This window comes from Tyto alba, unplaced genomic scaffold (assembly GCF_018691265.1).
Source record: "Tyto alba isolate M040663 unplaced genomic scaffold, T.alba_DEE_v4.0 Super-Scaffold_40, whole genome shotgun sequence".
NCBI lineage: Eukaryota > Metazoa > Chordata > Aves > Strigiformes > Tytonidae > Tyto > Tyto alba.
In genome coordinates this window covers 46,667,674-46,694,776 of record NW_024881316.1, presented here as the reverse complement: position 1 = coordinate 46,694,776, position 27,103 = coordinate 46,667,674, and the positions used below count along the sequence as shown (strand labels likewise).

Here is a 27,103-nt window from a genome sequence, read left to right as displayed (position 1 = left end):
GGGAGTTTCAAGTTGCTATCAGGAGATCTGTTAGTTTCATGGCAGATATCATGAAATTAGAGTTCAACAACTTGGCTTTTTCCTGGGGTCTGGTCTGTGCCTGATCATCCCCCAGAGAATAGTTTTTATGGATTTCTTCAGAAACTAGCTTAGGCTCTTGCCTAACTTGGTGTTTGAAGTACTTGCCCCTGTATGACTTAATTAGGTCACATGAAGTAAGCAGCAGGCCTCTGCCCCAGTGTTGCATTCAGCATCATTAGTGTTTGTAACTTGCTCTATTATTATCCAAGGAAGAGTTGCAGAATTATTTTTAAATCAGTATATAATGCAATTTAGCCTACTGAAAGGAGAGGGGAAAAAAAATAAAAAAGAAAAGAACTCCAGCACTGATTGTATATCCCACAGGACTTAATTAGTTCACAGTTTCATGATACACTGGATAATGGGAAGATATGAATTAAATAATAAAAGGGAAAAGAAAAGTTCTAATGCTCACTCAATACCTGTCCACTTCCACCTTGGCTGCATAATGAGATGTCAGCTCTGTGACACTGATGAGACATGCAAAACACACTGATAACACACGTAAAGGATGCTCATGGGAAGGTTTGACCAGGCTCGGATGTCTCCGAACCCATTATGCTTAGTGAGCCTTCAGATTATTATTCCGGATCACTGGACCAGACCTAATCATCATGCAAGCATGCTGTTTGAGCAGCGTTTCCCTGCTCTGACTCCCCCCGCCTTCCTCTGGCCCAGATGGGTGATATAATGTTCGTCAGAGGGCAGATGCCATGTATATTAAGTCAGTCGTAGGGAAGCTGAGCTGGTATACTAGTGAATTCTCTACAACCCAACCCTCGAGGGGTCCCTATTAAGAAATAGAAGGCTAATAAAAAATAACTTGCTAGATAAAAATGCCATCCTGGATTATGGCTCTGCCTGGGTATGCTGTGCTGCTTTTAGTTTGTTTTTAAATAGGGCATTAAGTGAAGGTCTTGAGATTTAAGAAGTAGCTTAGAGTATTGAGGATTTGTGAATTCTTATCTTGCTGATTGATACTGGGATAACTTCTTTGTTCACTTCTCAGAGAAAAAAACAACAAAAAAAAACCAAAAATAAAATAAATAAAAAAAAAAAAAAAAAACAAACAAAAAACACCCCACAAAGGCTGTGTTTGTGATATGCACAGTCACCTAAGAGATCTTTGCTGTTCCATTTCCACTTAATGTTATCAGGACTACCTCTCCCAATCCCCTGGATTCTTTTGCAGATCTCGGAATCACTCTTTCCATTTTTTTTTTTTTTTTTTTTTTTTTCCTCGTTTTCCCCATTTACCATCACTCTGGATGCCACAATATTTGGAGGTGAGGAAGGAGATGAGATAATTTTGCCTGTTAGATATTTGGTACTTTATAAAGGTGGCAAATCCGAGACAGCTTTCTGGGGAGCATAAAAGGCTCTCTGGAAGCACAGGGTGCTCCTGACATAAAAGGCTGTTATTTTATTTGTCATAGCAGCACTGATGCCAAATCTCTTGACCATGTTGTGTCCTCCTGTGAGGTTTACAAGTGATGGGATGTGACCCCACCTTGCAGGGCCAGTAGGCTCTTTGAGGTCTCTGTGGTAGGTGTGCGATGCTCTTTCACTCTCATTTTAGTGCCATCTTCATGTTGCATGGACATTTGATGGGTGCATTTTTGAGGGCGAAGGGCTCATAGTTGATTGCCAATGTTTGTAGACATGTGCAGGCTTCCAGTTTACGGTTAGATATGTTTATAAGCATCTTCTGCCTAAGGAAAAAAAAAAAAAAAAAATCCAGGAACTCCAGTAAAACGCCAGTGCCTAAAGGTGAAGGTGGAGTATTGTCTTTCAAGCTTTTTTTTCCTTTGTCTTCTGAGATCGGTATAACCCTGGCATACTCTCATCCCTATACTCTGGCCTTTTGCTGTACTTTGGCTGTCCACCTCCACCTGCTCTCCTTTTCCTATACTGCCCTTTTTTTTTTTTTCCTGGAGCAGCAAAAGATGCCAGAAAGCACAAGCCATCCTCCCTCTGCCTTCTCCAATGCTCCCCTTTCCTGTAATGTCTGTGAGGAAAAAAGCCCACTACTGCCAGTTTGAGACTGGTTAAGCAGGGTGTGGATGAAACGCCCTGCCTGAGGGGATGGATGCACACTGGGCTGAGGGAGAGCCCATGAATGGGCCCTGGCACCATCAGGTTTGTGCTTCCTCCCCCCTTGGTGCAAGGGAAGCAGTGCTACCTGCCCTGCATCATTGTTTTGTGGAAGTGGACACTAAAAGGTGCTTCAGGGTGATGTTTCTTCTTCACCCTCCTTACCTTGGTGCAGAAAATTTTACAGGGGAAGAAATAGAGCAGATTCCAACTCGATACATAGTTCGTTTGTAAGGGTTAATAAAACGGCTCCCTGTTTCTCATCTTGAGGGAGATTTATGACAAAATATATTTCATTTCCCTGTATCCCTTTAGCTCCTGTAAAAACCCAGATCCCTTTATTTGGCCATAGTGATCACATCTTGCAGAGGCTGGGGAACAGTTTCCTTTGACTACCGCTTATTAGGGAGCATCCTGATAGAACCTGATGTTATGGTGGTTTGGGCTTTGAGTAGGGCTGCTGGGTGCTTTGGCAGAGCAAATTGCCAAAAATAACCATGTCACACAGAATGGGATATCAGGAGTAGGACTAGATGAAACTCTTCTAAAATACTGTGTGTGTATTTTTCATAAATATGCACTTTCAACAGCCCAGCAAGCCCAACCTTGTATCTCCATGTTCCCTATTTCTTAACCTGCTAGCTTGGTCACAGTGTTATTTTCAGAAGGGGGTGGGGAACACACGAAACCAGCCAAGATTTGCAAGCCTCACAGAAAGGAAACGGAGGAGTCCACAATAATCTAATAAAAATAAAACCACAAGGCCAGTCTTGGGGTGCGGATGCTATCAGAGCAGAGAGAGGTACCATCTGCAAGGTTGTTAAGATGTAGAGAACCAAGATGGCCTCCACAGTAACCACAGGCAATGTGAAGAGATAAATGGTTGACCTGAGCCTGTGTCAGGCTAGGATTGATGCCACTATCAGCCCTAGTGCCTTTGCAATGATTTTTTAAAAAATCTCTGATAGAGTGTGTTATCTAGTTACTGGCACGAGGGCAATGGCCTGGAGGCAGTGAGGAGGGAGGGGGGGAGGAAGAAGGAGAGGAGGAGAGAGAGAAAGAAAAAAAGGTCATTCCAGGAGGACAATCTCTGTTGGACTAAATAAGAAAATAAGGGCCTTGCTCTGAAATGGGGAAGTAAAGAAATAAATAATTTAAAAAGTGGCTGCTAGGTGTGTGAGAAAAGGATAAGCAAAACTGCTTCTCTTTCTTTCTTTCTCTGTTTTTTTGCTTTCCTTTCTCTTTCTTTTTTTTTTTTTTTTTTTCTTTTTTTTTTGATGGGATTGGCCTTGGGCTGCAATGACAAATTTAGGAGATGTGCTTGTGGTGTGGTTTCTTTCTTTTTACTTTAACTTTTTGCTTCCTGATTTGTTTAACTCCTTCCTCTCTTGTTTGTCAGATCAAAAATTAAGGACTGGACTGTAGCTTGCTTTTTTTTTTTTTTTTTTTTTTTTTTTTTTTTCCCAATTTGAACAGCCTCTTGGTGTTTCTTTTTTCTTTGTTTGCTTGTTTGTTTTTCTCAATCCCACCATCTTTCTAGTGTCTCTGATTAGATTGCTTCTTAAATTGTATCTGTCTTTTCAGGGAGCCCTCTTCTCCCTGTCACTCATATTGCTGCACTAGAGGTGTGTTAGAAGTTACCCCCAGGATGGGATGTCAGCCCCCTGTAACTCACTGCACATCACTCACAATTAAACACACCCATGCAAAATCAGAACTGAGCAAGGATCAGTTTAATGAGAACTGTTTTTCTCCTTCCCCCTCCATTTATTCCTGCTCCCCACCCTTAAGATAAACACAGATTCAGAGTGAAAAGTGTCATTTCTGAGGCACTCCTCCAGGGAACAGAAAGCAAATCTTTCCCTTACTGCAAAAGGGGAAGGCTCAAATTAAGGTCAGGAGGGTGCGGGGAAGCCTTACTGAGGGACTGCAGGCACATTTTCTCTCTGCTTGCTCCTAGGCTCTTGTACGGAGTCTTGCTGCCACTTTCCTATTTAATTATGACAGGGACTTTAATTGACTCCCTTGGCATTTAGGCAGTTTTGGAGGGGGAAGGATTGTCTGTGGTTGAAAGCATGGCTCTGGTTCTCTGTGGGTCTCACTCTTAATTTGGGGGAAGGGGCTGGGGGTGTTTGATGCCTGAGTCCATGCTGGGCCCCACGGCCTTGGGCTCTGGGTGGAATCAGAAGGAAGCCTTCTCCATCTCCCCATCTTGAATTCAATTGGAAAAAGGCTGAACTCCTTGGAGACACACATATCCTAGACTTGTTCTTCTGCATTGGAGCATGGATTAACGTGTGTGAAGGTCTTGCCCCTCTTTAGGTGTGACGTGGGCTGAAGATGCTTTCAGACACTTGCATCACTAACATGGGACTCTGTGTCACCACCTGACTTTGTGTTCTCTCTCCAACCCCAAACAGGGCAATTCTGTGGACTTGATGCTTCACACAGGAGTTTTCTGTATAGCAGAGGCATTGGTTGACCTACAACCATTTTCCAGATGTTTCTGGGGCCCAGTTCAGCACCTAGCAAGGACTGGGTATGGGTTCACCCTGTTTTGAAAGCTGGGAGATTTTAGTAGCATGGACTTGGCCACAGTGGAATTATTGGAGGGGCCTTTGAGCTGGCTGGACCTTGCATGGAGATGCTGTCTTTGTGCTGTTCAAGCACCACCAAAAGGATGCAGCCAAGACTGAGAACTGGGTTTGGTTGTGGCATTGGATACAGCTCCTGGTCTGAAGCACTGAAATACCAGATCTGGAGGTGGAGTGCATTTTCCTTTAGACTCAAACAATAATCAGAGCCATTTTATATTTTATTTTATATTTTATTTTATATATTTTATTTTATTTTATTTTATTTTATTTTATTTTATTTTATTTTATTTATTTTATTTTATTTTATTTTATTTTTTTCTCTGTGTTTCATTTTAGGCACCTAAATCCACCCTAAAGCCCTGGTTGACATGTGAATGCCTAGTTCCAAACAAATTTTATACCTTTCCCTCCATGACCTTATTCCCTCATTCACATCAAAATCAATTGGATTTAATCTTCCAAAATTTTGAGCCTATATCTGTGTTGGGATGTGTCAGGTGCCATGGTGGGTCCATGTTCCTGCAAGTCACTCCTAATTACTGGTGGTTTATTCACAGACATTTATGCAGGAGAAAAACTTGCTGCATTTATAGAAAATCACTGAGTTCTCAGGGACATTTACTTATTTGGATAAGCACTGACAAGATACGGGCCAGTCACTCTGGTGGGCTGGTTATCATTAGCCGTGGGTTGCAGAGGAGTAGGATCTCCTCCTCTTTCTGTCTCTACAATGTTTCTGCTAGGTTGTAGACTATACCTGAACCCACTGTAATGGCTTTGTCATTTATGGCATTTAATGTGAGGTGGGTACTGGATTGCATCACTCTATAGAGATGTAACTCTAAAGAGCAGAGTTTGGTACCTGGCCTGTCCTCTTGCCACGAGTGCAGGATCAGGCTTCCCATCCAATCAACAAGAAGTGAGAAGAAGCCTCAGATAGAGTGTGTATGTGGGGGACACACAGATGAGTTTTGTTCCATTTAGGAAAAAAGTGGGTAAATCCCGAGGAAAAAAACTTGAAAAGTTTGGTCTTGTAGTAAGCTACTGGTAGTAATGGAAGGATAATTAACTTGTATCTTGATTTCTTCTGTATAAAGATTTTAGAGTAAGGATGAGTAGTATTTGTTGTGTTTTTTTTTTAAAGTGTGTTTTTTTTTTTTTTTCTGGTTTTGTTACTTTTGGTGCTATTGCAAGGTTTTTCATAGACTAGACAATGTGAACTAGGTGTACAGTTAAAGGACAAATGAATTGTTGTACTATCTCAGTTCAGAGGGTGTTTATTAAAAAATTGAAAATATAATTGCTGTAGCAGGGGGAAAAAACTGTGTTCAAGCACTGTGCCACAATTAATCTACTAGAGCCTTCCTTCTGTCTTTAAGGAAAGGGTTAATTTTATGGGATTGCCAGTAAAAACAAGCTGTTTTCATGATGAGTCTGTAACAGTCGGGTGATAGACTGACTTAACAACTGCTTGCTAAATGCTGGGTACGTTCCTCTGATTGGCAGCTCCGTAAGTGGAAGCCCCTCGTGTCCAATCTGTCCTTGTGAATAGCTGCAGAGCAAAGGACTTCATTAAGGGATCGTAAGGCTACCTCATAAAAACTAGCAAATAATCACGACAGCAATGGGAAGGAGAAGAGGGGACTGAGGGCTCTGTGAACCCCGTGAGGAAAAGCAGACATCCCAGGGCAGGGAAGCATCAGGTGAAGTGGACGTTATAAACCCTTTCCTGTGAACTCTGCGTCTTCTCAATAAAGCGTCAGTTTAGCCCGTATATGGCTTTAACAAAATATTCCTAGTTAGCTTCATGGGTGGTGCAGGGCTGGGAGCTGTTAGCTCATATTCAGTTAAATTTCAAATGTCAGATCTCATTAGCAGTGATTTTAGCCAAAGACAGTTTGTGAGGAACTCGGTAAATTTTAGTTCCTCAAATAAAAGTGAGGAAAGAAATTGCTGCTTTGCTTATTGATTTATTTTCTTGCTTTCACACATCTTCTGTGGGTCTGTGATTCTGATCACGGGTGAGGCTCAGCTACACCCACTTAAGGATTACAGTTCTTCTCTCACACACTCGCTCTTTCACTCTCTAATTCTCATTTATTTGCCTTTTTTTCCTCCTGCCTTAACTTGTGTTTGGTGAGTAGAAGATGCAGTTTTTGCTTTCAGTGTCAAGGAGAGCTTTTCCCTGAGCTCCCCAGCCTGCCCACATGGACATGCACAGCAAGGCAGCGTGGCTTTATGTGTTCAGACTGACCTAGGCAAATCTGGGTAGAGAGGAATGAAACAATTCTAGATTAATTGTAGGGATGATTCAGCCAAGTTCTGTCTGTCTATGTTTTCCTGTTCTTGGGACTTAGCTCCTTTCTGTCTTGAACTGCCCCGTGCCAAATTAATCGGTGCAGAAATCATCATTGGGCAATTGGTGTTGCCCTGCCGCCCCTTTTTGGGAGCCCTTCTGGGGTCAACACAGGGGTGAGTCAGGGGATGGAACCACTGGAGATAAAAACGTGGCTTCAAAGCTGAGATGGCCCAGGCAACGCTGCAGAAACTGAGATTTCCCATGTAGGAAGGACTGTACCTGCTGGTCAGCAGTGTGGCCCCAAGCCAACGTTCATTTTCAGCTCTGGGAGAGGTGGTTGCTGGATTGTGAGGTACCCGAGGGACTTGAAGGCAGGTACCATGGAGTAACCATTTTGGATAAGTTTCTCCAGGTGGTGATAGCTAGCAGTGGATATGGATTTTTGGATTTGGACTGAGGCACTTACATCTCCTGTGTATATACTCTCATATCTCGTATCTCCATACTCTCATGTGGGTATGTACCCTAGTGCGGTGCCCATCTCTCCCTAAAATTAAATCTGCCTTTAAAATGCTACTGGGAACCCATCTGCATCCTCAAGCACTTGAATGCATTCAGATACTGGGGTAAGGATGTGCCAGTAAAAGTCCTTGGGAAAGGGACCCTGGATTTTATGTCCTGCCAAGCGATTAACAGACAGACAAATGTGTGTGTGGGAGGGCAGATAGTGAAAGCCGTGGAGAGTACATAATTTCAGGGGATCTGCGTTCCTAACAAAGATGAGCTGTTACAGCCCTGCAAGACAGAGGGTTGGCTTTATAGTTCAAACAGCAGCAGTTTGTGCTTTCAACTCAAAGGCCTCTCAGTTCAGAGGGCAGTGTGTTGGTTGAGAGGTTCTCTCTCACGCTAGCCTCTCATCTTGTCTGATTGAAATGAATTTTGGGCTAAAATCTATTGAAATTACAAGAATGGTCACTGTCCCGTAACGTGTGTGGCGCTGGTCTTCAGCGGAGGCGTAGTTCTTCATGGCATAGCAGTTCAGTACAAAGTGCACTAAATTAACTTCAGCTGCCTTCTGGCTTATGTTGCAGTGCTGTCTGCACCCCGGCTGCAATTGCCTATCGTGTGCCACTGCGAGCTCAAACTACTGAAAAAAAAGTGAAAATTAAATAGATGGAAGCACTGTTCCATTGAAAGTCAGTTCTAATTTTAGCTATATAAAATATATATATTAAAGCGTACATATCTGTTGTAGACATGTCCTCACTTGGAAGGCATCTTGCATCAGGAATGTTCTCCTATGTTTGTGCAGCTCCTTGCACAGTAGGATCCAAGGCTTTATCTGGATTTATTGCAATTAAATAAACACCCTTGACTGCAGGGAAATAGCATGGTTGTTCCCAGTCTTCTAAATGCCACTTACTGCTCAGATTCCAATTAGGACTTGGCCAATTCAGCTCAAAGTGACGGTGCAAAAGTAGCCTTCGCTGAGGCGTGACATCTTCCTAGCCATCATAACCCAGTTTTACCCTATTGCTTATGTGACCTTTTCTGTAAGAGTCCCATCTTCACCTTTTTACCTTTCTGGCAGATAAGTGTTTTTGATGATGACAATAAAGATACCGCAAAGCACTTTTATTCTTGGTTGCCCCATCTGGGCTGTGCGTTTGATCCGAACGGCCAGCGTTCCAGTCAGATTGCACTATCAGATGGAGCTGGCTCTATTTCCTGCATTATTCTTCCTGGCTGTACCGCATTATGCAATTATGTTTGCATTTAAACCTGAGCACTTACCTGTAATGATGCTGTAGCTCAGTACATGATACATTACAGCAGTAGATAATGCATACAGATAGGCTAAGAAAGCATGTTGTTGATGTGCTAAAACTAAACAGGACATTGCGTCTTAAAGCGGACTCTGAAAGCTCGCAGATTAGGCTGAGCCCTTTAAAAAGCTTGCATTACTGAAATAACAGCTGTGCAGGGTGAAACCCTCTCCCTGCTGGGCAGGTACAGGATTGAGAGGGCTGTGCAGGCTTCCCCAGTACTGCCCTTCAGTCTCCATCGCAGTCTGCCACTGGCACTGCTGGTTGCTGTCACCCACTTTGGCAGGAGTAGGAGGGTCTCAGCGCCTGCTGGGAGCCCCAAATCCTGCGCCCCTATAGCACAACATAAGTGAGGGGCAACGGCGCAGCTTAGAGAGCCAACTGTGCCTCTGCTGCTGGCCTGGTCCCTTACACCTGCGTTACACCTGCTCTTATCCCTGAGTTACACCTCCTCGTATCCCTGCAAAGCAGAGGCAGCCTTGGGGACCGATTCTGACCAGCTGGTTTGCATTACCATGCTGTTCTGAGCACACGCTGCTGTTTCTGTGAAGTTATCTGGGTTGTTTTAGGTGGTGCTCAGTAGCTGGATGGCAGATCCTGGCTCCAAGTGATGAGGGTAATGGTTACTACTAAAGCATGCCAGGGCAGTTAGTCTCTAACCTCCTTTAAGACTTCAATTCTGACAGATAAAAGACTTCAGTAACTTCTCTGACTCTACACAGGGCACTGCACTGAAGCGAGGGTGGAGATTTTGGAGAGTAATAACTTTCAACAATGCTGGGTCTGCATCAGATCCTACCCTCGGAGTCAGATCAGCTGAGTAGCCTGAAGAAATTTCTTCGTGCCCATTCAGTTCCTCCCTCTCAAAGGTGGAATTTACTTTAAAAATACATTTTAAATAGGTGAAAATGATCAGGCAAAATGTTTTGATGAAGCTGCTGCAGTGACTCAGCTGAAATCAAACCTGGTGCAGTCAGCCATGAGTTTTCCTTGTGGGATAATGAAGCCATGTCCTCCTGCTACACAGGTTATCATCAAGCACATCAGTTTTCCCTTCAACAGAACAGGGATTGCAATCTGTAGTTTTCCTAGCAGGTCTCTCCTTCCATCATGTTCTGATGGGGTCTGTGGATAGAAGGAGCTATGGCTAGGTGAATGTTATCCTATTTGTTTGAGAGGATATATAGGTGATAAGACAACAGTAGCACTTAGAAAGGCTCTTAACCTTCAGTTGAGTGCTGTTTAAAATATTCTCAGTGGTAATAGATGCTTCAGTGGAGCAATAGTGTGACATCAATAAAGTATTGTTCAAGATGTGCCTGAACATCTTGATGAAATAGTGAAAAAAAAAAGTGTAGTAGAAGAATAGAAGAAATGTGTCCAGTTACAGGCACTTAAATGGCCCTGCCACTTTGGCTGAGGAGAAGTGGGTGCACATAGGGCAGTATCAATGTTTGTCCTTGGATTGTGTGCTTTTGCTGCCCGTGTGCTTTACTTTATGCATCGGACATACCAAGTTGTAGCCTACATGCAGCACTTTCCCTCTTCAAAGGGCTTTTCAGTCTTTGCCTGGTAAATCACTGCAAACCCCTTGCAAACCAGGTTTGCAGTGGAGATGGTTTGTGCATCAGTTCATTTGTATTCCTTACATCCTCATAGGAGCTGTGTGAAAGTCAGGGGCTGGATCCCACACCAGTCTTCTGACCTCCAGCCCACTCTCGCCGCTGATTTGGGAGTCTCACAAGGTGTTGTTTTTTTTTTTTTTTTTTCTTTTATTTGATCCAAAACCCCCATCATCATTAGGTCTCCACTGATACTGTTGGGGTGGACCAGACTCATTTGTCCTGTCCCACTTACTGTAGCACCCATTCAGAAATCCTTCTTGCTGACACATAGGCACAGAATTTGATTATTTTTCCTGCAGATGGTTGGAAGATTGTTAAAATAATCTTTGTATTTGTGATATTTGCTCTCGGATTAGTTAAAGTAAGTCAAGATCATTCAATTGTGAGACAATATTTCCACATGTATACTGCAAAGGCCAACAGTCACCAGGCTCAGTTATTCTGCTTGTGTAAACATCTTCATGTTGCAATTTTCTCATTACCATTAAATTGCCATTTTTAATTTGTCTCAGAAGCCTTCATCCTTTGAGAAATCACTGGTTTAGAGAGATGTGTAAATTATGTATGCCCTTTAACTGTGCTCTGGAAAGAGAAAACCAGTTGTGTTATATCTAAACTGAAGATTACACTGAATTCCACAATATATTTACATGCACAGGATTTTCATGCAAGTTGGGCTTGCAATTAAAACTCTGCACTGGGATATTTTCCACTGAAATAAACTGTTTTTGACTAGCAGGTCGCAAATGAACATTAGGAAGATTTTTGTGAATTAGCAATGAGTTGCTGTAAAGAAAAATTGCATTTTGTGAAACAGGATCCTTCATGTGGTCCAAGACATCTTCTCTGCTTCCAGGGTATTTTCCATAATATTTGAAGTTCGGATTCCTGATTCTAGGATCAACCTCCCACCATAGCCCTCAAAAGACCCTGAGAGACCAAAGAACAACTCTGGAACTCACATAAGTGTGGTAAATAGACCTGGACCTTCCCCTGGGTCTCATGGTTTGTTTAATTATGGAGTGGCTTAATACTGCTCATATCCCCCTGTTACCTGGTATTTTACCTTTGGGTGAGCTTTGTTGCCTGTGTGTAGGAAGCTGACTCTTGCTATATCTGGGACACACACTCCTCAACAACAGCGATGTCTTTTCAGTGCCCTCCCTATGAAAGGACCATTAGATCTAACTAATACTCCATGTCCTTAATTAAATACCTCTGGTGCAAAGAGCCTTAGCTTCTGTACTTGGAAATTGCAGTGATTACTCCCCTGCTGGAAAAGCCTCCTTTTGGTGGTTATTTTTTGAGTGGTTTTGCTGGTTTAGTTGTTTGGGATTTTTTTTTTTTTTTTTTTTTTTTTAAGCAAGAATTAAGGTCTTTCTCATGCCATTGTCCAGTTGCAAATTGGCCTGAGACTGACTTGTGCCATGGGCTCTGACCTCCGAAACTGCCCACTCATTTTTTTCCTGGACTAATCAGCTAGATGAACTATTTACAGTTGGCTTTTGAGTCTTCTCACTGCTTTTGCGGCTGCCCCTGTCTGAGTAATTAATGACAGTGTGGCTTGTTTATGGTCTTGAGTTACTAATGCTGTTGGCTGCAAATGCATTTTTACCTCTGGGACATGCCAGTTTCCTGGTTCTAGTCCCACCTCACCAGCCCAGGTCAATTTTTTGTGTGTAAACAGATTTATCCTGTAATAGTTGGAGAGAGACTACGGTCATTCATCAGTCCGGTAGAGAACATGCTCAGCCAGATTCTTCCCTCCTTGTGCCTGTGCAACTCAGCAGAAGTTGGAAAGATTTCTGCAGGACAGCTAAAATTAAAAAAAAAAAAAAAAAAAAAAAAGGCAAAAGTAATCCTTTTTTTTTTTTAGCACAAGGTACAGGCAGCCTCAATTAAAACTAAAGGTATTGGCACCACGTGCCCAGCCCTGATCCTTGTTATATCAATGCTTACAGAAGTCATTAATGAAGGAACTGCTATGTGTCTCTCTTAGGTAGGGTAATGCTACCTACATTTTAAAGCTGGAGTAAAGGTTAAACAGAAGTTACATAGCAGCAGGTGATGTAGATAGTCATAAAAATACCCTGTGGCCTTGGAAAGGGTTTGTTGAGTTATGTTCCAGGACTGCTTTATCACAGGCAATCATGCCAAGAGTGCCAATTCATAAGGGAAAACCCAGTTTGGTCTCCTACTCCCTCTGGAAACCTGCTACAGACTCTCAGTGCATGGATAGGCAGAATCATTTTGTCCATTTCCATCCTTAGTTTATTCATATCTAGTTATTTCCAGTCTTCTTGGAGATAACATCATCTTTTGATATAAATGATGCACTTTTTCCCATTGTATAGTTGTCTAGATATATTTCCTTCCTTCTCTTTTTTAACGTGTATAAGATTAATTCCTTAGTGATTTGTGACTCAAGCACAACCATTACTGCCGTTTTTTGTATAATTTCTTTCAGAAACTGGAAGAAAATGGTCCCATGATCTATTTACCTTTGTTGCCCAGCTTGCTTACAAGTCTCTGCTCAGTTGGATTAACCATGGGTGGTCTCTGACATGACATGAATTTGAGAGAAACTTCCTTCTATGCCTCTGGATCATTAGTAAAATTCTTCACTGTTTTGCCAAGGCAGTTCATATCATCATCAAAAAACTATCACCCTTTTACTCATTGCTAAATTGGCATCAGGGATTGTCTTAACACTGGCACTCAGAGAAGGAGAACTTCAGTGGTCAGATCATGTTATTTTCAGGATCATTATCACATGGAATTGAACTGGGTGAGAAATTTCTCAAAGTCTGAAGCTGACGAACACCTAGGAACCAAAAGGCTGTCTTTTTTTTTGAGGGAAGGCTGGGAGAAATTAGAAAAGTTGAAATACACTCCTTGGTTTACTATGATCTAGTTTCAAAGGGCTTTCCAAATGGAACCAGATTAAATAGAAATCATAGAGGTTAATGTGGTGTTTTTAGTAAGAGGATGGAAGCAGACTGTCCGTTGCAAACTGCTCCAGAGCTCCTTTCATTACTTTCTACTCCCTCACATTTACCTTAGAAAGCTCATTGGGAACACCTCAACCAATGGCAAAGTTGGAATGCTGTAATGAAGTGCACGTGAGTGAAAGTCCTTTAAGGGGTAAGATCCACTAGAGACTGCTTTTGCATTCTGATTTCCAAAGAAACTCAATACAGGCTCTTTCAATAACGCAGCTTCTCTGAAAATGCAGTATGGGCAAGAGAAACCCTTCAAAAACTGGTAACTCTTAATCTTTGTCTTGTTTACTTTTCCATAGTGAAAACTGGCCTTTCTGGAACAGGAGGGGAATTGCCTGGACTACAGCATAGTTCACAGTATGCTGCTTTGCAGCTTTTCCCTGCCAGTTGGTGTTTGCTGAGCTCCTGTAATGAGCATTAGATGGTACCCTCTGTCCTGAGACTGCTCGGAGATGCACTGAGAACTTTGTCATTTGTTATTAGCCTTTCTTTGATTTCATAGCACAGGCAACTAAATTATGCTAATTTCTGTCTGGAAGTCTAAATCCATATATTCATCTATGAAATAAGGTTTTGCACTGTGCTGTGGGTAGAGAAAGTAATTTTTCTTGCTGCTTATACTTGTTTTTGCACAATGTAAGGTATTTGCTGTCCTCTTTGGGACAAACCTATTCCGTCTTTCCCATGAATCTGTATATACACTGTCATTCTTTCCATTAGCAAAATCCTTATACACTGTCAGGAATGAAAAGACAATTGCAAAAGTCTTCTTTTGGTTTTGGTTTATATAGAAAAAGGGATATTTTTTACACTGAGCGATGAAGTGCATACAGGAGACTTCTTATAACAGCAGGAAAAAAAGTGAAAGTGTGTCCTATCATGCTTGTCTCAGGGATGCTGATCATGCAGAGGAAGACCTATCCATGCCAACTAAAATTCTATGACTTTACCGTTGTGGTGAACATTTTTCAGTTAATTTGGCAAAGGGTTAGAGGTCCTACAAGAAGGAGAGAAGTGAAATGATGTCAAGAGAGAGGTTCAGATGCTTTGGGCACTGGGCAGCACTTTGCATGTTAACTCCACTCACTTTAGCAAATAACATGCATTTGCATCCTTTTCAAGTATGTGTAGGAGGGAGGAGCCTGCACCAATTTGTCTGTTTTAATTATAGATGTTCTACCCACCTTCCTAATTGCTCCTTCATTAAGAAGTATCTTGTTGTTTCTTTTTTCCCTAGGAGCTAAAAATAATCAACTTTTGTTTGTTTCTGTAAATATTTTTTTTTCGCCCTTGAGGAGATAATTATTTCTATTGTTGCATGAAGATGGTGGCCAATACAGGAGGAATAATTAGAGCAGATGGCTGAAAATACTTCCCTTGTAAAAGACATCCAGTGTAATAAAATACCTCCCCTCCTCTTTTGTCTCCTCCAAATATACATTTTTCTTTCCTTCAGGTGGATGGGGGTTGGGTGAGGGGCGTAAATCTTTTTCTGATGTATTAAACTGAGGAGCTGTCGAGAGTTCACAGCCTGGAAAGTGAGCTCCCTGTATCCATCACTGAAATTAAAGTGTTTTCAAATGTGGCATGGAGTCCTGGGTCTAGAGCGTGGGGAAATGTACGCTGTACTCCATCACTTAAAATGTTAACCTTGTCTCTCCATGGTGACTGAGGACAGGAACACTTGCTCTCCGTGCTTGCTGGTTAAATGGCAATCTGTCAGCACCAAGGAAAAGGCTGCCTTGTGCGTGTCAGTCCTGGCTGCGTCTCCGGTGTTTGAAACCTTTGCTTTTTCGTGGCCGTGCACGCCAGGAGGGCTTCCTGCTAGAGATCATAGGGAGCAACTAGAAGAGTTTCTTCCACGTGCAAGCAGGTTGCTGATGTGCGGGAGCAATGCTGTGCTCCGTGTCTTGTCAGATGTGTCTGGGGGAAAGGATAAAGCTTGGCTGCCGGGGGTGTGGAGCTGGTGGGAAAACCCTCCTGACTTCAGATTTCTCTCTGTGGCCGTGTGGCAGATAACCAGTGTGGTTAGAACCCACCACCCAGGAGAGAGCGTTGAGCACATCAGGAAGCAGACGCTGTGTTCAACCACACTGCTGGGTCTTGGTTTTGTTTTAAAATTGCTGTCTTTTTCTGATCAGAGGATGAGGACTCTTTTCTTTGTGTCTGTAACGATTGTTGTAGCCCTCTCTTTTTTGGGACTGTACTCTATAAAAACCTCACCTAACCAAACAAATTATAAAGTTACCAAAAATTGAGATCAAATGATCTAGACCTTGTCTAAACATGAGTTTCTCAACCCTTTTAAACCCAAAGGCTACTTCGTATTTTATGGCAGAGGGAGTTAAAAATCACCAGTTAAACATGTGCTGTGTTGGCAGAGTGATTGTTATTTACAAAAATTTAGATGAAACATTGAAGGAGTGGTCACTTAAATTCCCTTCCTTTTGTGACTTGTTTGCCAGCCTGGGTGGGAATGCAAGTATATCAATGTTATTTATTCATTTGTTGCAGTTGTTGCTGCTGTTTCTGAGCCCTGGTAGTCACAGGCACAAGCTGAGAAACTAGTACTGAGAGATCGTGTCCCCAAAGGCTGACATAAAGGCAACCCGAGGCTGGCTGACAATAGCAGCAGCTAAAAACATAAAATAGAAATCTGTCTGAAATAGGAAAAAGAAGGTGCACCAGGGAGAAAGGGGGATAATGTGCTGAATTACAAGGAACTTGTGCATCTTTTATTGTATGCTATTAAAACATCATTTTATTTTTACATAATTCATTCATTGTTTTGGAGCACTAATGGGGAAGGAGTTGATACTTGCCAAGATTAACCTCTGTTATATACAAGCTATGGGCTTAGTACATAAACTGTGGGCTTGAAATGAGTTGTGCATGACACACACCAAGTGAGTGTCAGAAGCGGGAAGATATTGAAGGACTCTGCTCATTGAATTTTCGTGCCAGATCCCCTCCTTGGTCCTTGTGCTCTTTGATACCCCAGGAAGAACAACTGTCTCCTTAGGGATTCCCAGTACTTGTGATTTCCCACCCACCCGGGGTTTCTGCACATAGTTTGTGGGTTTGGTTTCCTACTGAGTTAGTGTCATCTGCTCTAATTCAAATTGTGAAATGTTGCCAGTGTGGGTTTCCTATGGGTGCGTGATGTGAGGGCACATCTTGCAAAATGTTGGGTGACCTTTTTAAGTGTTCAGCTTATGCTATACTTGTGTCCTTGGGGAAAACACCGGAAGAGTCTCTTGCCTCAATCCAGCTACGGATTTTCATGAACCTTGAAGGAACACAGCATCTTTGTGGCCTCACTCCTCTTGTTAAACCTAGTTGAAGTTGGCCACAATGGGAGTGTGAGCACTGACACTGACACAGATGGATGCAGAGATGTTATGCTCTCATAAGCTCTGTTTCCTCCAAATCGTCTCTCCAACTATGTGGCATACGCTGAAGCCAGAGTGGGAAGCTACCGCCTCACTGCAGCAGCTGCAGCCAGACAGCTACAGCTTTGCCATTCAGGGCTTGTTTTATGCCAAATCCTCTTTCCACCACCCTGACTTTCAGGCTCCTTACCATTTGTTATGCCCCGTGCTCAAGCTGGAAAAAGCACAGGAGGAAAATGCCAGCCGCAGACGCGCAGCTTCTCTTGGCTCTGCGGGCTCCTCCTGGTTCATTCAACAAGCATGCAAGGGATGGGCGCTCAGCCATGACCCTGGCACTTGCAGCTGCTGCTGAGCTTCAGTCGTACTGAGAAGTGTTTAAATTAAACAACATAGGTCAAATGCTGAGTGCCAAGCAGGGGGAAAAAATGGAAAAGGAAAGGGTTTTGTTTCTATGAAAAAACGGTGAGGAGGATCTTCATATCGTGCTCAGCTACAGGCAGAGGGAAAGGAGCTGGAGTCTCTGCACGATGAAGATGTTTAGGACATGGCCATATAGCCCTTTGAGAGGTAAGATGGCAGCCTCACTGTTTTTTCTTTGGGTTCTCAAGTGAGTTGGTCCATCCCAGCGGTCGTAAGAGCATGCTCCGCCGTCAAGGGCAGCAAAGTCCCCCATGCCACCATGAGCATGCAGAGATGGCAGTATTTGGTATCTGTAGGGTCAATGGGGGCTACAACCAGTCTCATATTGATAATAGGACAGCTAGACAAGACAGGCATGTTAACCGAAGAGGTTCCTGAAGATCACATGGAGAGAAACTAACAGGGCCAGTTGAGAAAGTGGATTTCTAGAGCTGTGAGTCTGCCACCCACCTTGCTTGACGAGGGATGCACAATTAGTTTATGTGTGTATTAGTCCATGTTATCTTACCATGGGCTGCTTGATAGGAACTGGACATAGGCACCGCCATTCAGCAAAGGAGTTTTAAAAGTCCATTACAGTGGAGATTGCACTGTGTTTTTTTCCCAGAGAACGGGGAGAGGGCAATCATATGGGATTCACAAGGTCCAGGCAAACTGTACTCGTGATTCTGAGCAGTTAGCTGTTTCACTAGCCTTGCACTAGACAGCACCTTTTTCTTTCAAAGATCTTAAGGAGGTGCTCTTTCATCATAGGGAAGGGTGTAGGACTGCAAGAGAAGGGTCACCAAACAAAAATTTTCTGCTATCTCATTTCCCTCCATCAGTTCAATGTCTTTCCTCAGTTCCTACAGAGTTGTTCTCTGTCTAACCCACCCTGTACATTCTTCTGCATTGTGGTAATTTAAAGTACTTTCCTTGAACAAACCCCCTTTTCTCTCTTCAGACAGATTCTTTAGATTTATCCTCTCCATGATAATGCAAGGATGGTACAAGTGATTATAAACAGCTCTTGGTCCTGTGCTATTAGTTGACGTTCATCTGTTTACTTTTATTAAAAAAAAAAAAAGAAAAAAAATACAAATGAGAAATCACTTGAAAGACATACATGCAGGTGGTGCACATGGCAGCTGATTAAGCCAGGGATCATCTTGCTGGAAACCTTTAGGTACAGACTGTGTGGCACAATAGAGATTTTTATGACCTCGGCCAACTCATTTTCTACCTCTATATAATCATTCCTGGGTAGTAAACTTTCTTTTGAGCAATAAAGTCTTTGTTTAGGTGGATGGTGTAGGGACTGCCTCTTACTGTGGACACATCATCTGATTAACAGAACACTTCATTTCAGCAAATAGTATCTTTTCTGAGTTACATTCTAAGATGGTTAATAATTCTTAGTTTTCCAGATGGTTTAACCATTTCTTGTGCCTTATTAAACTGGCACATATGAGCTACTAGCTCTTATGCCAGATGATATTAGTAGAACTGAATGGGTACGGAGTCTTCTAAGATGTGACCGAAGAAACCTAGCAAGAGTAGCTTAAACACTGGAACACTGGTGTTATATAGAGAGAACTTTCAGTGAAGAACTAGCATGTTTTCTAGTCAGAAAGGAGAGCCATCTTAAATAAAAAAGTCGTCAAATTCAGAAGAGGAGTTTATTCTCCTTAACTCTTCCAAGACTTCTATCAACAGCTTACTAAGTTTTTAATGTTAGCAAGAAGAACAACCTGGTATATTCCTTATGCCCTTGCTTTCCCATTCAAGTTAAATGGAGGCTTCTAAGTGACGTAAGAAGGCTAGAGTGATGTCAGAGTGACCTTAAGCCATTTAACCAAACCTTCTCAACAAAATGTTCTGAAGGATCCCACCATTTCACAACTGCATCATGCAGTGTTTTGCTGGCAGCATTGGTTGAGTTTGTGCCAGACAGGAATTTATGGAATTTGTAACTTTGTGCTACAGTTGGCTTGATGAGCAGTGCATCTGGGAAATGTGTGCCTTTCCATGAACTGTACCCTTCTCTGTCCCCTGCTCTGAGATAAAAGCAAGTTTAATTATCTCCTTTTTCAGTGGTTCTATTCTATAACCTTGTATATTGTATAAAATCTGCTTCAAAGCAGTGTCAGTGAAGAGTAATTCACAGCCTCTCTGGAAAGACAGTGGATAAAGATATCTATCCTTCCAGCTGGAATTTTGTCCTAAATCTGTGAAATATATAAATATATATTTCTAAGTAATGAAGATTAAACTTATCCTATTATGCTTAGCAACCGTGGAGAAATTGTATTCCCTGTAACTGTTGTGTACAGATGTGAAGGCTTTTTTGTACTTCTGCAAAGATGAAATGGTTCACTCCCTCTGATGCCAGAGATTTAGTTCCCCAGATGTTTTCACTACGTGTGTGTTAATGCAGTCTCAGGCTTCAGTCTAAATTGAACTAAGTAATTCCCTTTGTGGAGAAATCGTAGAATGCGTTAGAAGGTAGAAAATACCAGCATCCATACCCTACAGACAGGATGGGCATAAACCAATTGTATTGTTTAGCCTGAGAACTAACACCCATTCTATGGTGTAAATAATTAGGACAGTAGTCATCCTACAGTAGTTATCTGGCTGCTCTAGATGCTATGGGAAATATATAAAACATCAGGTACATAAAGCTAAAAATGACAGTAGCACAGTTGAAAGAATAATTATCATAACACCACCAGTATTGATTCACCTAAACCACAGCTCCAGAGCAAAAGCTTTAATGCACGTGATGTGCTCCAATTAAAACTGAAGTAATTGTATTTCGCTCTTGTATTGAGGTTATTCTTTCCACTGCTGTTTCAGATTAGCACAACCCAGTGAGGACCACAAATATTTCCCTGTCTCGTTTCCCCCCCTCACCTCAGCTCAGTGGAGGCTGTTCTTGCTAGTTCATGTATGAATCCAAAAGAATATGTTATGAATGTTTATGTTCACACTTGTGCGCACATGTCCATGCAAAAATAGGCACATATTCCTCAAGAAATCAGTCAAACCTTCACTACCTGCTTAAAGTTTAGAGGTGAGGAGGAACCATGACTCAAAACAGGCAGGCGTCATTTTGCCATTGCTCATCATGAGTCAGCCTGTTTGCTGTTTTCAAGTTAATCAGTGCTTTATTTGGAACTGATGTGCAAGTTATCAAAGGAGAGACAATAATAATACTGGATAAACTAAGAAAGCTAAAAGAGTATTTGAAAGGAGGAATGTCTCTCTAAATGTGGATGAGTGGCAGAAGATCATTTTAAAAACAAAATATAGAGCCTATAAAGAAAAATACTGCCCATCTAGCAGGTTTTTTTTTTTTTAATTCAAAATTCTTCAAGCTATTTTTACAACATTGCCAGGAATTAACGTGCAGTTCTGCTTTTCGGGAGGCAGAGAGAGACACACACCAGGAAACCTGTGGGCTTTCCGCAGCCAGACCTGCAGCCAGCCCCTTGTTACCCAGACCAGAATGAGACAAGGGGCAGCCCCCGAAATGCGACAGGCATTTCAGAAGGCTGAGAACCTCTCCGGCCCCAATGTCCTTCCATCCCTTCGGTCTATGTGGGCTCCTGCCGGGAAAGTAGCCGGCATGGCATTAGCATCGCCATGCTCCCTTCAAGGATGGGGAGGGGTGAGCTTTGAACTTCTCTGGGTCTGGTTTTTTTTTTTTGTTTGTTTGTTTGGTTTTTTTTTTTGTTTGTTTGTTTGTTTTTTTTGTTTTTTTTTTTTTTTTTTTCTAGCTTGCCCTCCAGTTCTGTGGCCGGTGGGACGAGGACTCCAGCTGGCCTGCTGGCCACCAGCCGCGAGATGGCGATAACGTCACGATAGAAGGCGGCCGGACCCTGCTCCTGGGGACCAGCACCACCAAACTCAACCTGCTGCATCTCAAAGGTCTGCAGGAGCGGGGGTTCAGTGCTCTTGTTTAGCCAGGGCTGGAGTTTTTCATGGCCATGATCTCCCCTTCCCTTGCCAGACTGCTACATCCAAGAAAACCTGGTCAGGCACGCCGAGCCTGCTCTCGGTAGATACAACAGGATGGTGATGGGGGACGGGGGAAGAGTTTAATTATTATGTATGCAGAAGGCATCGTTTATGCTGTTTGAGGCATAATGACAATACGAGTAGGAAGGCTTTTTTTTTTTTTTTCTTTTTCTTTTTCTTTCCCCCAGCTACTGAAAGCGCTGCTATCCTGAGTGTTGTTCAGTGATAATGGCAGTGCTGATAACAATAATCAGTTCTGTTTTGTTTGGCATCTTTGAGGCAGGCGTATTGCAAAAGCCTTTACAAAATTAATGATGTTACAGAATTACAGGCCACATCTACTGAATGTAATAAATAATCCAAGATCCTAGAGCACGGCTGGTGGAGGGTAAATAACCAAGCACAATTATGGGGGGGAACACTGGGTTTGCAGTGTTCATGTACCCTCGGGTAGACTCAGCATAAGTGTCAGGAGGGTGTCAAAATAAGAATTAAAATTACTTGTAGTTCAGTGCCAGAAATATTCCTTCCTGGAAATTAGGCCCTGGTTGTGAAAACTGTTGTGCACATGCTTGGTATTAAGTGAATGAGTTGTTTTGATGAAATTACTTGCTAAAAGTTAAGCCTATGTGTAAGCCTCTGCTGAAATCTAGCTCAAAAAATGGAAAGAGGACTTTCTATATGTTTAAGGATCTGGATCTTTGCCGATAAAAATTACTTCATGTTAAAAGGATGTTAAAAGTACTAGTTTTTCACTGAGATGACGATGAAAAATATGCATTTGACAATTATGTTTAAATCTAACTTTGAATGATAATTCTATAAAGAAAAAACTTTGCAAGTTTATCCCTATTGTAAGGACAGTTCCAAAACAATTGAACTTGCTCAGTCTAGGTTCAGAGATTTTCAAGAATTGCTATACCAGGCATCATTCCTGTTAAAAAAAAAAAAAAATCAGGTAAGAATTTGAGATTAAAAATATGTGAAATGTTTTAGTACAGTTTTCTTCCTTCTCTTCCACAGTGAAAATCCTACATCTATGTGATGCAAGATTCTTCTTAACCTCATTGTGATTATGGCATACAATAGAGGAGATAAGTCAGAGCCTCAGATTTCTGAGACTTTTGGCTGTAAATCTGGATGAGGATTTTTGGAGTTCAGTGTCTGACTCTGTGAAGAATTGGGGCACAATATTGCAGCATAAACCCTTTGAACTTTGGGCCTACTCAAAGTCACATTTAGTCTATGAGTCAGCACTCATGAAGCAAACGGAGGTCTGATTGAATTTAATGAAGTCTGGAGCAGTATCTGTATGGCTTCAGCTCATCTGACATACAAATATTTCTCCTCTTTATCATATTTTCTAAGAAACGTGGTTTATCAGGTAGATTCAGTTAGGAAAGCAGCATTCAGATATTCTAGATATTATTATTTTCTGCACTGCTACATGCCAAATGTAGGGACCAAACATTTTAATATCAGAAATCTACACGGTAATTGTTCATCTGAGCTTCCTCTTTGGTGAAGCTTCCTTGTTGCATCCTTTCTCGCTTACATAGGTGCTGCTAGTTGTTCAGCCTTCGTTAAATCTCAAGTCAAGACATGCTGAGATCTACTCTGATATGAGACTGAGATTCATCTTTCCTAACCTTACCTTTCTTTAAGTTGTGCAGCTCAAGGGTGTTGTTTACATTCCTGTATTGATAGAGAGAAACACACTCCACCAAAGACTTGTTCATCTTAGATATTACAGATACCCATTTTAAGATGAATCACAGTTAGGTGATCCCCTCAGAGTTGCAACTACTGAGTCCATGAGCATGTCAAATAATTGACAGCTTTCCCCAGCTGCAAAATGGGCATGACAGTAAGCCCCTAACCTGTAAATAGGTGTAGATATGTGCTTCAGCTGCAGCATCCCATTCTTATTCTAGCTGGAGAGTTTTTCTTATTTGAAGCTGGAGAATGGGATTAAATTGTAGTTCTGTTCCCTTTGTCTTTCATGACTCAGCATCAGGCTGTCTGTGCACTCACAAGCTGAAAATATAAAAGACTATGAATTTCAAAAAGTTGTAATGCTACTGAGTCCCCTCCTGTGAGAAGGTACAGTACTGCCCATTTTCTGGTGCTGCATCCAGCAAACCCAACACGTGCTTACAGGCCCATTTCTTGACATTTCCCATTTTTAGGACACCATGAGGGTTTTGAATACTGCTGCTGTGTTGTCTCCTTATGAAGGTTTCCTCACTGTAGAAATTGTTTAAAGAGTATTATAACAGGGATGTCATCTTCATGTGCAACCTTAAAGTGACCCTGCTTTGGCTGTATTAACATATAGCCAAACACATATAGTGGTTCTGGTGGTGACCAGGCTGTCTGGGCAGAAGATCTGTCAGCCAAAGCAGCAGAGAAATACGATTAGGCAGCTGGGTCCGGCTCAGTGCCATGAGGACTCAGAAGTTTCTCCCTCCTCCACAAGCGGAGCATGAACACGTGGTTATCGGTAGTGGAAAGTTTAATAGCCAGACTGCGAAACTGCTCAGACAATACTGATTGGGGAAGAGATACAAGATAGACAGATCGTAGATAACTCTGTATATTCAACATATTGCAGTTATTTTTGTAATCCCAACATCACAAGCATGGAAATATTTATGATAACCCAGGACAGATGGAAATTTCCTTTGTGCAGAGCTTACACTGGAGTAACTCTTTTGTGTTTGATGGGTTGATATCTCAGACATGTGCTTTTGCCTTTGTCTGAATTTATAGTGCTCTAGGGAGGTCTGGAGACCGAAAAAAGCTGTCTGATCCTTCAGGAGTACCTCGGGAATTAATTTTGGCGTGACCCTGCCAGTATACCCTGGTGGGCTTGAAGATCCCCAACCGACCAGTTGCCTTTGCAAAGGCAGTTTTGATATGGTCATCCTTGCAAGCATAAGAGAGAAGGTTGTTTTGGTCCCTATTCTAGAAAAGCCTCAATATCACTTGTTACAGTTCCTCCTCCCCCTATTTGTATCACTGCCTCATTTTAGCAGTCCTGCTGAAACCAGCATGCCAGTTCCCTCTTCCATGGTCAGACTCCCATCTGAGGTTTTCAGAAAGGTCTAACCCACCTCATCTGTGGTTTTGGCCTCTAAAATCCATCCTTTTGGTTCTCAAAATACCACAACTAATCTGGTAATTTTTTGTGTTTTTTTTGTTTTGTTTTGTTTGTTTTTTTGTTTTTGTTTTTTTTTTTTTAACCATGAGATCCCAGAAAAAATACAGAGAACTGACAAGCCCCAAAGATACTCATGACATTGTTAATTGTTGTCTGATTTTGAACCCAGATCACAAAAGCAGTGATTATCCATCAGTATTTGATTTTCTTGTAATCCATGTTCAGATCAGACTGTGGCTAGAATGGGTCCTGTGGGTAGATCTGGGGAGAAGAGAAATCCAGATACTGATTTTGCTTGACTTTTTCCTATGCTTTGATGCTATTAGCAAAGAGCATCAAATATTAGCTGACACACCTGCATAAGGAGTTCTCAAGTAACTAGTGATTCAGTCACTGCTGATAAAGACTAGGTTTGAATTTGCTGAAAGAAGGAAAAAGCTTTTCCCTCTGTTTTCCTGTCTATGGCATCAACTAGTCCTTAATCACATTTTAAAATCCCTTGTCAGTAGGCATGGTTGGAAACTGCTTGTGTTGCGGTGTTTTCTATGCCATTTTGCTCAACCCATTTGGGATGTGCATTGTGATACTTTTTGCAGGCAGTTTCTAGTTCATATTTTCTTTTTTTAATCAGGCAGAGACATTACAATTAAAATACCGTAAAAGCGATTCTGGCAGTATTGCAATAAGCATGTTTTTTAATTAAAGAAAGAACATGGGATGTACAAATAGTACCAGCTAATGGGAAATTTCATCCAATGTATTTTTTAATTGAGATTTAAAAGGAAGAAAAGTCAGCCCTATTTCTCCCTGTCGCTGTGTGATATTTTCCTATGTTGTTACAGTGAGGTGTACCAACTCTGCAATAATTACAGACTCAGAGCCTTAAAGTCCCAGCTGTTACCATGGAAAAAAATGAAAGGCATCAGTTCTTTAATTTGTTAGTATACTTTTTTTTTGCAAGAATTCAGCGTTATGCAGTAGAGCACAACTTGCAGAGCCGGACATTCCTGGAATAAGGGTTTTAAGGCCCCCAAGTCTGTAGCAATTTGATGTTGTTTTTTTTTTTTTTTTTCAGTTTGTCCGCCAGCTGTAACCCTGGTTCAAGTTTGGGTACGAGCTGCAGGTTTCTCTTTATAATTTTTGGATGTGCCTACAGCATGTACATTAGACTCCCAGGGCTCTTGCTTGCCAATGATATAGGTTTTCTGCAACTTCAGTAGCTCTTTAGACTTCTCTGGAGTGTCGCAGGATGAGCAGATTGGTGGAAGCTGATCCTGACTGAGGAACTGCACACAGATCCCACAGAGACTGGGCTGAAACCTGAGGCAGCACCGTCCCCTTCCTCCGCTTGCTGGCATGGAAGGAGGGGATGTGCGCCTTTCAGGGAAGAAGGTGCTGGCTCTAAGAGTGGGACAGAAAGATCTTCTGAGTCTCTCTCCACCTGTCCTGGACACTAATCAGGCCCTCATTACAGTAGCAGCTTCATACCGTTAGTAGATGTGTCCTCAAGCATTTTTATGTAGTACAGAAATCTAGTCGTCATGACCTGTGCAGGCTGGGAACTGAGACCCAGGTCTTAAGGTTTTTAAATGCAAATAAATACCTTCAAAGGCATGAGCCTGTATCATGAGCCTAGAACTACAGAGGAAGCGTAGTGTGCAACAGGATTGCATGTAGGTTTCTCAAGTTTTGAAGTATCCCCTCTTCCTCTGATGGCTTGACAGATTGTGCATTACGATAGTTCTGTTGTAGGAACAGGCTCTCTCTAAGATCAAGGTCCAACCCACTGTTCTAGACATGAGGTGATAAGCCCTATCTGTAATATCCTTGAATTCAAATGGTAAAAATCAGCTTGAAATGAGATAATTGTAGGTGGAGGGGCATAGCAAATAGAAACACTCTTGTGTGATGGTCACCCAGGCAGGCTCTAGATGAGCAGAAACATAATCCTGTTCCCTATAACAGTGCTCTTGTGCCTTCCTCAGTGCACCCCTCCCTTGCTGAGGGTGAAACACTTAATGCATGTCTGTCACATGGGGACTTGAAATAATAGCCCAAGGACCTATTTTTATATCACACCTCTGTGCATGGTGTTTACCCTGATGCGTTCACAAGGCTCACCTGGAAGCTTCCTTCATTAGACCCTACGTGATGTGATACGTGCTGGAAGCCATCTAGAAGTGTCCACACTTCTTCCTTACCAGGTTAGCTCTTCCCTTGCAAATGCATCAGAGATGATGCTAAGTATCTCAGAGGCTACCTAAGAGCCCAAGAAGTAAAAGGACTTCTTCAAAGGAGATATACCTATGGCAGCATCTTCTGGGCTGCTGATCTGAATTGCCTTTGCCTGTTTTAGGGAAGCACCCGACCGGCTTACAAGGGAGCACGTGCCATCTGAACAGATGGCTGTGAGAGCAGTAAGCCAGAAAACACAGGCTTGTCAGGCTTGGGATACGATTTCTGTCTGAGAGTACTCAAGCAGCTGCCGGTTCCTCGCCCAGGGACAGATTAAGGCCTCCATCCAACAAAATGCTGGAATATAAGCGTAACTTCTTAGCCTGTTAGTGATGTCCTGGTAGAAATACACAGGCATTTGAATTCA

At 42.2% G+C, this 27,103-nt stretch overlaps 1 protein-coding gene across 1 annotated transcript in view; it reads left to right on the top strand.

Moving 5' to 3' along the window:
* Positions 1–27,103, top strand: part of PKHD1 (PKHD1 ciliary IPT domain containing fibrocystin/polyductin) — a 267,005-nt gene that overhangs the window by 66,029 nt on the left and 173,873 nt on the right. The window contains exon 35 of the mRNA XM_042803457.1: positions 21,098–21,248. Coding sequence (XP_042659391.1) covers positions 21,098–21,248 — 151 coding nt within the window. The remainder of the gene's footprint in view (positions 1–21,097; positions 21,249–27,103) is intronic.